Here is a 14,152-nt window from a genome sequence, read left to right on the forward strand (position 1 = left end):
TCGCAAAGTTAGTTAGTTTTTTTTGGTGTCCTTAACTTTACAAAGCAATCGTATTGCTGTATAAAGTATGGCCGTCGTTCCCGCGTCAAAATTTAAAAAATAACGTTGTTTGCGTAAGCCGTCCGGGAATACGGAATTACGCTACGCGCGTCACCGTTCGAAAAAATGACGTCACTTCACGCAAAGCACGGCGGGAGTTCGGAAACGGAGCATGCGCGGTAGGTCCGGCGCGGGAGCGCGCCTAATTTAAATGGCACACGCCCATTTAAATTGGGCCGCCGGCGTAGGTTTTCATCGCAAGTGCTTGGAGAATCAGGCACTTGCGATGAAAAATTGCGGCGGTGTAACGTATCTACGATACGTTACCCCGCCGCTGCCCTACGTGAATCTGGCCCTTTGTTCCCAAACCTAGCCATGTTTTTACACAGCCTAAATAATATTTTAAAGTCTTCCTGAGAGAACTGTCTGGCAGTCATTGGTGTCTGCAAAGCCCAAAAACAAGACATCGCATTTCCTTACAGTACAACCTTATCAAGAGTTAAACACCACCACCTGTCACCTGCTGTCTCCAGCACCGCACCCGGGAACTAGCAGGGAGGAGCCTTACAGTGTGATGAGCACCTATTGGGTGCTGTCAGGAAAGGGGAGTGTTGGGCTCTTAATGCTCATCAGAAGCACATCTGCTGAGTGATGAATGAGCCACCAGCCCCCAGGAGAAAAAACGATTCCTTCAAGTTACCCTCGCACACGGAAACACTTGGTTGCGCAAGCACCCACGCCATTTCCTCACACCGCATTACTGTGAACCTGGGCTAAAAGTGTGTATGAGTTTATGTTGCTAAAGACACTGCAATGGCAGAATGAGAAGAAGAATCTGGTTGCTATGGAAGCAATTCTATTTTCAGACACTTTAATAAATACGTCTCAGATTAAGTTAGGTGTGTGGCTGACTTGAGATGATTGCAGTCACTCTCTGGTGCAGGTGATCAGTAGTAGAACTGGTTTTAATCATTGACCTGAACCAGGAAAAGATTTCCTGCTTTGTTAATAAGTAAAGCGGGTCCACCCATAGGTGAATACATTTACTGGAACTTGTTTCAGCCACACCCAATGCAGGAAAAAAAAGAGAAACAATTGGTAATAGACTTCAACTTGTCAGTGTATTTAAAGTCATTGTAAAGTCTTGCGTTATTAAACATTTGTTTTTCTTTTTTTTATATATATATATATATAATATATGCAGTTGGCTTTGCACAGAGCAGTCCGGATCCTCCTCTTCTTGGGTCCCTCTTTGCTGCTCCTGGCCCTTCCCTTCTGTCGAATGCCCTCACAGTCAGCAGCTTCCTATGGGGGCACTGGAGCCGAGTCACAGCTCTGTGTATCCATTCAGACACAGAGCCCTGGCCCGCCCCCTCTGGCTGACTGACTTTAATTGACAGCCACGGGAGCCAATGACACCGCTACTGTGTCTCTCAGCCAATCCAGCATTGTGTCCTGGATGGCTTAGACATTTATAGACATTGCTGGAGAAAAATAGGTGGGTGCTGGGGTGGCTGCTACACACCAAAGTTTTTTTATCTTGTTGCATAGAATACATTACAACTCCTATAAATCTGCTAGCCCATCTAACACACTCCTTCCTCCAGACTGACAGTGCTCATCTAATGATTGGTAAGCTGGAAAATATAACATTTTTGGATTTGGGGTTAATTCTACTTTAATGTGGAGCTCTGCCCAAAAGGGGAAGCTCTGCTTGTTTGCTTCCTCCCCCCTGTCACATTTGGCATCTTTCGGGAGGGGGGGGGGGGAGCAGGTACTCGTTTTTGACAATTACCCACTCTGCCTCCGAGTGACTTCACTGCTCTGTGTCTTATGGACGTATAGAGCAGGGCGCGGGAGCGGCACGCACCAGTTTCCCCTCATAGCAAGCAGCTTGCCTCTGGGGTACAGGTTAAGTGGGAGGAGACAGGAGTGCCAGTGGGGGGACCCGACAAGAGGAGGATCAGGGCTGCTCTGTGCAAGACCAATGCACAGAGGTGATAAGTATGACATGTTTATTGTTGTGTGTGCATGTTGTGTGTTTTTTTTTTTTTTTTTTTTTATGCTGAACCTTTAATATCACTTTAAATCTATATCCTATATCAGGGGTCTCCAAACTGCGGCCCGAGGGCCAGATGTGGCCCTTTGCTAGCCTTTATCCGGCCCTTGGGGCACAATTCCTTCCACTGACATGAGGCACTATTCCTCCCATTGACACCAACAAAAGGGCGCTATATTATCCACTGATACCAATGATGGGATACTATTCCTCCTACTAATAGGGGGAATACTCCTCCTATTGACCACCAACCCTGAGGCCATATTTGTTCTCACTGATGCCGGTTCCGTGACATTTTCTTCCCTTGCTGGCCCCAATCCGGCCCTCCTAAAGTCTGAAGGGCAATAAAGTTGCCCTTAATTTGAAAAGTTTGGAGACCCCTGTCCTATATTATGTTTAAGTTGTAACTGTTTATGTACACGGGGCAGCCATGCTGTATTTGCACATGCTGGCATTGTTTTTCAGTGGAAAATGTTAATTAAATAACATTTACGTTGGTGTTCAATGGTAATGCCCATGTTGCTTGCACTGGAGGCCAGAGCAGTTCTATATTTCCCACGCGGTTGTCTCGCACTAATAGCACACATATATATATATATATATATATATATATATATATATATATATATATAATATATTCTCTTATTTAGATGTATGTTCAACTATGTAATGCAAGCGCCTACCTGATTGCTTACAAATTGAAAGTGTTTAGGTTTGACCTCCATATTATATGGGTTTGGTAAAGCTAATTGAAAATTGTATAATATATGGTCAGCTTAACTCTAAGATTGGGTTAACACTATTGCGAATTGGATGCGGGTTTCTTCGCATCTAATTTGCATGACAGTAGAGTGTGCCCGGCTCTCAATGGAGCTGGGTCACACATCTCCGGGGCGGCCACGGAGCGCACTGCAGAATAGTCCTGTGCGTCTTTAGCTCAGTTTCATGTCTGAATTTAGCCAAAAGTTTGGACCTAATTTGGACCTAAAATGGTGAACGGGGATGCACCGGACCCCCTGCTGCGAGCCGCGCCATACACAGTGTGAACCCGGCCTAAAAGCAATTGTGGGACAATATTCTGCCGTTGACTTTGGAAATACTGTGAAAGACATCGTTGGGCATCAAAACTCTAATGGAACCATTGTGGCAGGTTTGAATCTGCTCCAGTGGTAAACCTAGCGTTCTGGAGAACACCAGTTAAGAATGTGTAGATGGAATCACTTGAGGGAAAGTAATAAATATCGAGGTAAGGGCACCACTACTGCTTACTAAGGTGGTGATGAAGGACCCAGGTCACTGACACGGAATGCGTAGCATCAAACAAAATCTCAGTCTGCATACACTTTGAAAGTAGCTAGGTAGATTTGGTTGCTTATATCTTCTATTGCCTGTATATGCTGTAGTTGTACATACATAAATTAATTGACTTTCTTTTTTCTTTTCCAAGCTGCTGGTAAATCTACTTTTGTCTGCCTTCTCAATAAATGCAACGAGGACTGGGAAGTTGTTCCTGAACCTATAGCAAGATGGTGCAACATCCAGAGCAGTCAAGATGAGTTCCAGGTATGCCATGCGTTTAGTATTGTAATGTGCAAATACACATAGCTATTTTTTGATCAAATCATTTTTATTGAAAGTTACGTACGTTGTACAAACAACGTACATTCAAATAAAAACCAGAAACGGAAAAAACTTAATTGGAGGTAAACAGTTAGCCCTATATAAATGCCTATTACTATAAGGCCCCATTCTCACTTGAGTGTTTTGTAGCTCAAAGGTATAAAACAAAAATCCCATGTTTGTTAGTTTTTTTTATTTTTATCAGGTAATTTTTGTTTTTTTATTGGGAAACTTTTTTTGCCAGTTAGTGTCGGTTCACACTACAGCAACATGAAAGTTGGCACGACTTTGCGAGGCAACTTGAGGCGACTTCAAATCTCCTCCAGGACAGGCAACTTTGCCAGTGGCCAATCAAACCATAATCGGCTCTGTGGGGGGGGGGGTTCCTGAAAAAAATATTTTCTCTTCCTGTAAAGTTGCTTCAGTAAAGACACTGATCCGACTGTGGAGGCGACTTCCATTGAAATCTATGGGTAGAAGTCGTACAGGAACCTTTTCTGAAGTCGGAGCGACTTCAGTAGTGTACATTAAGACGGCTCCCATTCACTTCAATGTAACTTCTCATGTCGCACGACTTGGGGCGACACAAGTCGGATCCCAAGTCGCGGTAGTGTGAACCGGCACTTGTACAGTAAAATAAAAAATTCAACAAACCGTAGCCCAACTCAAAGACCACTTGTAGTAAACGGTAACAGATAGAGAAAAAGTAACAAACAACCCTATACCTTTTTTAAATACAACTATAATGATGCCCTAACAGATGCAGTGCATTAATACCATCACCAGTACTTTTTTAACCCTTTGAAGAGGTTTACATCAATTTCAATAGCTCAGTTAAATAGATCAGATACCTAGGTCCAACTCCAGTTCTCCGTCCCCAACTGACAAAGAATCCATTGGTGAACTCTGAAGAGCACAGCCACTTGTCCCAAGTTTTCTGTGACTGCACCCCTCACATTGACTGTAGGCAAGACACACTTGTCCTTGTACTCCTCACCTGGTTGCTGCACACCGCTTGACACCATCTGAACCAAATAAGTTTATCTTGGTCTCATCAGACCACAGGACATGAGTCCAGTAATCCATGTCCTTAGTCTGCTTGTCTTCAGCAAACTGTTTGCAGGCTTTCTTGTGCATCATGACTATCGTCCTTCTGGGACGATAGTCATGCAGACCAATTTGATGCAGTGTGCGGCATATGGTGTGAGCACTGACAGGCTGACCCTTCCTCCCCTTCAACCTCTGCAGCACTTATACGTCTATTTTCCAAAGACGACCTCTGGATATGACGCCGAGCATGTGCGCGCAACTTCTTTGATGGAACCTCTCTTGTTAAACCGATGTATGGTCTTGGCCACCATGCTGCAGCTCAGTTTCAGGGTCTTGGCAATCTTCTTATAGTCTACCATGGGTGCTCAACCTGTGGCTCTCCAGCTGTTGCAGAACTTCAAGTCCCATCATGCCTCTGCCTTTGGGAGTCATGCTTGTAACAGTCAGTAGCTTGCAATGCCTCATGGGAATTGTAGTTCTGAAACAGCTGGTGAGCCACAGGTTGAGCACCTCACTAGGCCATCTTTATGTGGAGCAACAATTCTTTTTTTTTTTCAGATTCTTTGCCATAAGGTGCCATGTTAAACTTCTAGTGACCAGTATGAGAGAGTGAGAGCGAACACCAAATTTAATACACCTGCTCCCCATTTACACCTGAGACCTTGTAACCAACGAGTCGCATGACACCAGGGAGGGAAAATTGATAATTGGGCTCAATTTGAACATTTTTGTTGCCAGCGGTTTAGACAATGACTGTGTGTTGAGTTATTTTGAGGGGACAGCAAATGTGCACTGTTATACAAGCTGCACACTCCCTACTTTACATTGTAGCAAAGTGTCATTTCTTCAGTGTTGTCACATGAAAAGATAATAAAATATTTACAAAAATGTCAGGGGTGTACTTACTTTTGTGAGATACTGTATGCCAGTTCTTCTCTTTTCAAGAAAAAAGGTTAACTGTATCCCTCCATTGTTGCAGTGTAGGACGAGAATTTTTTTTTTTTTTTTTTTTATGTCATTAAAAACGATTGTGTGTGGGCTCCAGAGCATTTTTCATGACGTGATTAAAAATTTAGAACATGTTCTATTTTTTCGCGTCTTTTTTCAGGCTTTAACAATGTGAAAAAAACGTGCATGCTCAGAAGCAATCAGTAACAATAAAGTGCAGCGCAAAGACATATAAATTAAACAATAACAAAAATGGTGATCAAATATACAAAAATATAACTCTGATAATAACACAAGAAGTCCATAAAGTGCATCAGTGAAAAAAGTCCAAAAGGTGCTCCAAATAATGTAGTGACTAATTGTGATAAATCTCAAAATCTGTGATCAACAGGAAGGTTCCTCCACCAATAGCTAAAGATGGCCCCTCACCTCAGCCATTCGACCATGGCTAGGTCACAAAACTTTTGAAAAACCTCCAAGGTAAGTATAAGGACGCTTCCAAGCTTTAAAGGTTAACAGCAGGCAGCAGACGGCTCAGCACTCCCAAAGACCACGGAGAAATATATAAGACAAAAAGGGGACAGACTAGTGCTCTCTGTCTTAAACTGGATTTAATAAGTAAAAATATCAAAATAAACTCACATATTACAACACTCAGAGCCGAGTGTAAAGCGTGACAGCATAACACGGAGCTCCAGGGCTTCCGAATCTTTACACAGCTCACACGTCAGCGTTGGGTCGGCGAGCGCGGGTGACGTCACGAAGCTCCTCCCCCTCGTACGCGTTACGTTCCTATGGGTGGAACTTCCTCAGCGTGGGGTAGAGAGGCTCTTTGGAACTTCCTCAGCGTGGGGTAGAGAGGCTCTACAGATTTTGAGATTTATCACAATTAGTCACTACATTATTTGGAGCACCTTTTGGACTTTTTTCACTGATGCACTTTATGGACTTCTTGTGTTATTATCAGAGTTATATTTTTGTATATTTGATCACCATTTTTGTTATTGTTTAATTTATATGTCTTTGCGCTGCACTTTATTGTTACTGATCACTATTGGGATTTCTATTTGAATTTATCCTCCAGTGCTGGCTTGCATTTTTTTAGTTTTTTTTGTGTAATTTTTCCAGCGCGGAATTTCTTCTCTATTTATGCTCAGAAGCAAGTTATGAGACGGAAGCGCTCGTTCTGGTAAAACTAGCATTTGTAATGGAGATGGCACATTCGTCACACTGTAATGCCGCGTACACGCGACCGTTTTTCGGGTTCTAAAAAAATGATTTTTTTTTTTTTAATATCATTAACCACTTCCATACAGGGCACGTATACACCTTCCCGCCCAAGCCAATTTTCAGCTTTCAGCACTGTCGCACTTTGAATGGCAATTGCGCGGTCGTGCTACACTGTACCCAAACAAAATTGGCGTCCTTTTTTTCCCACAAATAGAGCTTTCTTTTGGTGGTATTTGATCACCTCTGCGATTTTTTTTTTTTTTTTTTTTTTTTTTTTTTTTTTTTTTTTGCGCAACAACTAAAAAAAGACTGAAAATGTTGAAAAAAAAATACGTTTTTATTTTTTTCTGTTAATTTTTTTGTAAATAAGTACGTTTTCTCTTTCAATTACGGGCACTGATATGGCGGCACTGATGGGCACCGATGAGATGGCACTGATGGACATCGATGAGGTAGTACTGACGGGCACAGATGAGGTGGCACTGATTGGCGGCGCTTGTATGCGGCACTGATGGGCACTCATGGGCGGCACTGATGGGCACTCATGGGCGGCACTGATGGGCACTCATGGGCGGCACTGATGGGCACTCATGGGCGGCACTGATGGGCACTCATGGGCGGCACTGATGGGCACTCATGAGCGGCACTGATGGGCACTCATAGGCGGCACAGATGGGCACTCATGGGCGGCACTTATGGGTGGCACTGATGGCTACTTATGGGTGGTACAGATGGGAACTGATAGGTGGGCACTGGGCATGGATGGGCACTGATGGACACTGGGGCGACACCGATTTACCTATGTTGCCAGTCAGTGCCCATTTGTGGGCACTGATTGGCATCTTTTTTTTTTTTTTTTTTTTTTAAATGCTTTTTTTTTTTTTTTTTTTTTTCCCAGCTTTTTTTTTTTTTTCATCTGCCCTTCCCTGGTGGTCCAGGGTGGGCATCCCTGGTGGTCCATGTGGCGATCCGAGGGGGGGCTGCGCTGATAAACAATCAGCGCGAACCCCCCCTGTCAGGAGAGCCGCCGATCGGCTCTCCTCTACTCGCGTCTGTCAGACGCGAGTGAGGAAGAGCCATTGACGGCTCTTCCTGTTTACATCGTGATCAGCCGTGATTCGACACGGCTGATCACGTGGTAAAGAGTCTCCGTGAGAGACTCTTTACCGAGATCGGTGTTGCGGGGTGTCAGACTGACACTCCGCAACAACGATCGCCGCGATGCGCGCCCCCGGGGGCGCGCAGCGGCTCAGAATCCTGAGGACGTCATATGACGTCCAGTCAGGATTCTACAACCACTTTGCCGACGTCAATCTGTCATTGGCGGGCGGCAAGTGGTTAAAAACGATCGTGTGTGGGCTCCAGAGCATTTTTCACGATCTATAAAAATGGCCAATTTTTTTTCCGAACATGCTCTATTTTTTCACTACGTTTTTAAGGTTGTAAAAAATGGTCGTGTGTGGGCTTTAACGACGTGAAAAAAATGCGCAAGTTATGAGACGGGAGCGCTCGTTCTGGTAAAACAAGCGTTCGTAATGGAGTAAGCACATTCATCACACTGTAACAGACAGAAAAGCGCGAATCGTCTTTTATTAACACAGAATCAGCTAAAGCAGCCCAAAGGGTGGCGCCATCCGAATAGAACGTCCCCTTTATAGTGGCGTTGTACGTCACCGCGCTTTGCTAGAGCATTTATTTTTTTCACGATCGTGTGTATGCAAGGTCGTTTTAATGATCGTGTTGGAAAAAAAAAAAGTTTTTTTCTAGACCCTTAAAAACGTAATTTTTTTTTACAAAACGAAAAACGGTTGTGTGTACGCGGCATAACAGCCTGAAAAGCGCGAATCATCTCTCTCACCAAACTTTTGCTAGAGCATTTTTTTTTCACGATCGTGTGTAGGCAAGGCAGGCTTGACAAGAATTGGGTTAAAAAAAACTTTTTTTCTAGACCATTAAAAATGGTCGTGTGTACGCGGCATGAGTTTACAAGCAAGGTATAATGCCCTTGTCCAAAACAAGTTAAAATTATCTGGAAGGTATGATCTGGGATAATACCCAGTCTTGTCAATTTTGGGGTCAGGGAAGATTTGAATAGAACAAATGTTATTAAGGACCTGAAAGATAGTGGACCAGTATCTATATAGTTTGGGGCAACACTATAGCATGTGGATAAAGGTGCCTGTATTTGTGGAATAGCATGAACAGTTAGGTGTATCTATTCCTCAAGAAGATAATCGCTGGAGCGTACCCTATGTGATATGAATAGCTCTGTTCTGCTCTGTGATGGAGATAGAGACACTGATCATCCTCCTGAGGACCAACATACCCCCCCCCCCCCCCCCCCCCATTGATTGCCACATGACAGATGGACTTGAGCGCCAGCAGCCATTTTCAATGTCCAATACACATCCCCTATCAAACCCTTTTTTTGGAGCAGGAAGTGGATACTACCATATTAAGAATAGAAGAAGGATTGAATTTCATTTCGTAGGAACCTGCTTGAAATTGTAATGCATGGTGGAGTTGAAGGTACTGAAATTTTTTTTTTTTGGGGACAAGTGAAATCTCCCCACCGATGTTGCGCAGGTTAACAAAACATCTTTTATATAGCTGGTGTAAGTGTCCCTGCTTTTCCTGCTGAAGCTTGGTAAGGTCGGATTATCCCAGACAAGCATGAATTTCGTATATCCCACATGTGAGGAAAGTGTTCTGACCGATTCCTTTAAGCGATAAAAAAGGAAAAATGCAGAAACACCTACATCACGTAGAAAAGTCCTGCTACCAGTAGTTTCATAAAATTGTGGGAACTACTTTTATTCGCTGGTTTGAGTCTCTGAAGTCAATAGCGTCCCATCCATAAAAGTGTTGTAATTGTGACGCAAAATAATATAGCCTGATATTGGGGACTTTCCAGAAATTACAGAACTAGAAGTGGTTTTCATCTCTTTGTAATAGATCATAAAATTACTTCTTTGAAGTGCAAACAATGTAGAGAGTAAATTAGTGAACCCTAATGCAATGTGAATGGAGGGCCTGTTCAGAGCTTAATAAGGCACTGTGAGGCCCCGTACACACGACCGAGGAACTCGACGTGCCAAACACATCAAGTTCCTCGTCGAGTTCGAGTTTGAGTTCAGTTTCCCATTGACTAACGAGAAAATAGAGAACACACGACCGAGTTTCTCGCCAGAATCCAGCTCCGACCGAGTTTCTGGCTGAATTCTGCCGAGAAACTCGGTCGTGTGTACGGGGCCTGACTGTATTGTCAGATTTTTCTAAAGCCTAATTGGGGTATAAAAGTGATTCCCAGTCAAAAAAAATAAGCCCGCAGCTACAAATACTGGAGCTGCTGACTTAGGCCTCATTCACACTGGGCCGTTCGGGTCCGTCTGTCACGGACCTGAACGGCCGCTCCATGCATCGCTATGGAGCGTCGGATGTCAGCAGAGACATGTCCGCTGACATCCGATCTGCTGAAAACAGACGTATGGGGGCCACATCCCCATCCGTCCATGCGGATCGGATCGGGTAAGATCTGATGAAAACGGACATGCTGTCCGTTTTCATCAGATCGCTCCATAGGAGGACAGCGGTGCCCGACAAGCCCCTCCCCGCTCAGTGAGCAGAGAGGAGCTTGTCATCCGTCGGCTCAGCGGAGATCTGCGGATTGATCTCCCACTGAGCCGTCAGGAGCGACGAAGTCCGCCAAGTGTTAATGAGGCCTTAATGAAAGTAAACTCATCTGTCTAGGGATCCAGCGATGTGCTTACCCAAGCTGATTCTTCAATTGGCTTTAGGTCCAGGCGCTGGCATCTTAAGTATGGGAAACCAACAGTGAAGCCCTCCTGCTTCACAGCCAGTTTCCTGCTGCGCATTTGCGAGCCATGCTGCGTTTTGTGACTCGTCCTGCAGTATTCTGGGACTTGTAGTGTGTCCTAGAAAGCTGCGAGGGGAACCGAATTCCCTCTCGCATCGCCATGGTGAGTCTGACTGGAAGTAGGAGATGGTAACTGTCAAAACCAGGTAATCCCCCCCAAAAAATTGTCAAATGTGGCGGGGAGTGGATGCAAACAAACAGAACTTTCCCTTTTGGGTGAAGTTCTGCTTTAAGTCTACTATGTACAGTACATTTACAATCGATTTGTAAAAATTGCTTTAGCTTTAACCACTTCAATACCAGCCCATAGTCATTTGACGTCCACAGATGGGATCTCCCATCCTGGGTGGACGTCATATGACGTTCGGGATTTGTGGGGGGATATCTGAATGATGCCTGCAGCTAGAGGCATCATTCAGATATCATTTGTTAGTGCCGGCGATTCTGTGCAACATAGGAACGATCATAGCCGTTTGATCTTTCTTATAGACGGCGGGAGGGGACATCCCCCACCTCTCACCGCTATCCTGTGCTTCTCCGGGCTCTCCCGTGCCATCGGGGGCCCGGAGAAAGAATCATCTGGCGCAGGCAGGAAGCATAGAGATGACTGGTGACCAGATGGTCACCAGTCATCTCTATGACCGTCGGAGGCCCAGGCGCGATGTGATGACGTTACGCCCGGGTACCCGTAAGTAAACAAAGCCGCGATTGCGGCTAGTAAGCAACACTAATCATGAGATCGGTGACATTTTTTGCACCGATCTCATGCTTTTCAGCCTGGAGGAGAGATGCAGGGTCTTATTGACCCCGCATCTCTCCATAAAGAGGACCTGTCACACACATTTCCTATTACAAGGGATGTTTACATTCCTTGTAATAGGAATAAAAGTGAAAAAAAAGAATAAAAAAAGCCCCTGTCCCCGGTAGCTCGAAACGCACACGTAAGTCCCGCCGACCTATGTAAACGCCGTTAAAACCACATATGTGAGGTTTCGCCGCGTGCGTTGGAGTGCCAGCAACAATTCTAGCACTAGATCTCCTCTGTAAATCTATACTGGTAACTTGTAAACCAGGGGTCGACAATCCCCGGGCGCCAGGTCGCAATTGTAACAAGAAATTGTGACCTGGCGGCCGGTAATTGAAGCCGCGGCCTCAATTACCAGCCGCGGCGGGGGATGTGGGGGCGCACAGAGGCACAGGATCCTGTGTCTCTGTGCGCCCTTGCCGCGCGATTGCCGGTAATTGAGGCCACGGCCTTGTGAAGTCCCTCTGTGTCATTCTGTGAGCTGGCGCCATCTGGTGGTGGCCGTTGGCATTACAAGTTAAACAGCAATTCTAAAAGTGTAATTTTTCACTGCCATCTCCTTCCCTCTAATTAGAACCCCCAAACATTATATATATATATATATATATATATATATATATATATATATATATATATATATATATATATATATATAAACACCCTAGAGAATAAAATGGCGATCGTTGCAATACTCTCTGTCATACCGTATTTGCGCAGCGGTCTTACAAGCGCACTTTTTTGGGAAAAAATACACTTTTTTTAAATAAAAAAATAAGACAACAGTAAAGTTATCCCAATTTTTTTTTATATTGTGAAAGATAATGTTACGCCGAGTAAATTGATACCCAACATGTCACGCTTCAAAATTGCGTCCGCTCGTGGAATGCCGACAAACTTTTACCCTTTAAAATCTCCATAGGCGACGTTTAAAAAAATCTACAGGTTGCATGTTTTGAGTTAGAGGAGGACTAGAGCTAGAATTATTGCTCTCGCTCTAACGATCGCGGCGATGCCTCACGTGTGGTTTGAATACCGTGTACATATGCGGGCACTACTCACGTATGCGTTCGTTTCTGCGCGCAAGCTGGACGGGGCGCGTTTTCTGGCTCCTAACTTTTTTAGCTGGCTCCTAGATTCCAAGCAAATTTGTATAACCCTACTGTAAACATTTTCAAAGCGTTGCCTATGGAGATTTTTAAGTACTGAAGTTTGGCGCCAATCCATGAGTGTGCGCAATTTTAAAGCGTGACATATTGGGTATCTATTTACTCAGTGTAACATAATCTTTCATATTTTACAAAAAAATTGAGCTAACTTTACTGTTTGTTTTTTTTTTTTTTTTAATTCATGAAACAATTTCTTTCCAAAAAAAAGGTGTTTGAAAAATGATTGCGCAAATACCGTGCAAGATAAAACATTGCAATGACCGTCGTTTTATTCCCTAGGGTGTCTGCTAAAAAAACATATATAATGTTTGGGGGTTCTGCGTAATTTTCTGGCAAAAGAATGATGATTTGTACATGTAGGAGAGAAGTGCCAGAATAGGCCCGGTATTGAGGTGGTTATAAAAGCCCGGTATTGAGGTGGTTATAAAAGCCCGGTATTGAGGTGGTTATAAAAGCCCGGTATTGAGGTGGTTATAAAAGCCCGGTATTGAGGTGGTTATAAAAGCCCGGTATTGAGGTGGTTATAAAAGCCCGGTATTGAGGTGGTTATAAAAGCCCGGTATTGAGGTGGTTATAAAAGCCCGGTTTTGAGGTGGTTAACAATGGGTAATGAGTCTCTGGCCATTATTCTAATCCAATGTTTACAGCTCTTTGAGTCACATATCTAGAATAATTATAGAGATTAGAAGCTCTGACAAGCTTTTTCAGTGTCTCAGAAGTTATATAAAGCCAGAGACCGCAATAGGAATAGCATTTTCAAAATTAGCTCTGCAATTGAAAATGTCACATTCAACACCGTACAGCTCTCTTTTTTTGGTCATATTTTGATTTGAAAATGTGAAAGAGGCCAATTTATGACAAGTGTATTCACCCTGATGACCAGTAGAGGGCACTCATGTATAATGATTTTTTTTTCTTTCTTGAACATGTATTTCTGAACAGGAGCTAACGGCGTCTCAGAAAAGTGGTGGAAATCTTCTTCAGATGATGTATGAGAAGCCGGAACGCTGGTCCTTTACGTTTCAGTCTTATGCCTGTCTTAGCCGTATTCGTGCCCAACTAAAAGCTTTCAGTGGGAAATTAAAAGAAGCAGAGAATCCTGTGCTGTTTTTTGAGCGTTCTGTCTACAGTGACAGGTACAGAAAACATGTTAATTAAAGGGTTACTCCATCCAAATCTGATATTTCAGTATTCAGTAGCTGCTTATACTTCCCTGAGCCCCATCTCTATCCAGTGATGTGCATGAGTCCCGGGTCTCTCTCTCCTTATTGGCTTACAATCGCAGCCAGTGAGGAGGTGGGTCAAGATGCACTCCGTGTGTGAATGGACAATTGTCCATTCACAGGAGCAAGCCTGCT

At 44.0% G+C, this 14,152-nt stretch overlaps 1 protein-coding gene across 1 annotated transcript in view; it reads left to right on the forward strand.

The window, feature by feature from the left end:
- The window catches only part of DCK (deoxycytidine kinase), a 37,633-nt gene that overhangs the window by 7,165 nt on the left and 16,316 nt on the right, over positions 1-14,152 (forward strand). Inside the window, exons 2-3 of the mRNA XM_040326046.1 lie at positions 3,546-3,661; positions 13,737-13,930. Coding sequence (XP_040181980.1) covers positions 3,546-3,661; positions 13,737-13,930 — 310 coding nt within the window. The remainder of the gene's footprint in view (positions 1-3,545; positions 3,662-13,736; positions 13,931-14,152) is intronic.

Source organism: Rana temporaria, chromosome 1 (genome assembly GCF_905171775.1).
Source record: "Rana temporaria chromosome 1, aRanTem1.1, whole genome shotgun sequence".
NCBI lineage: Eukaryota > Metazoa > Chordata > Amphibia > Anura > Ranidae > Rana > Rana temporaria.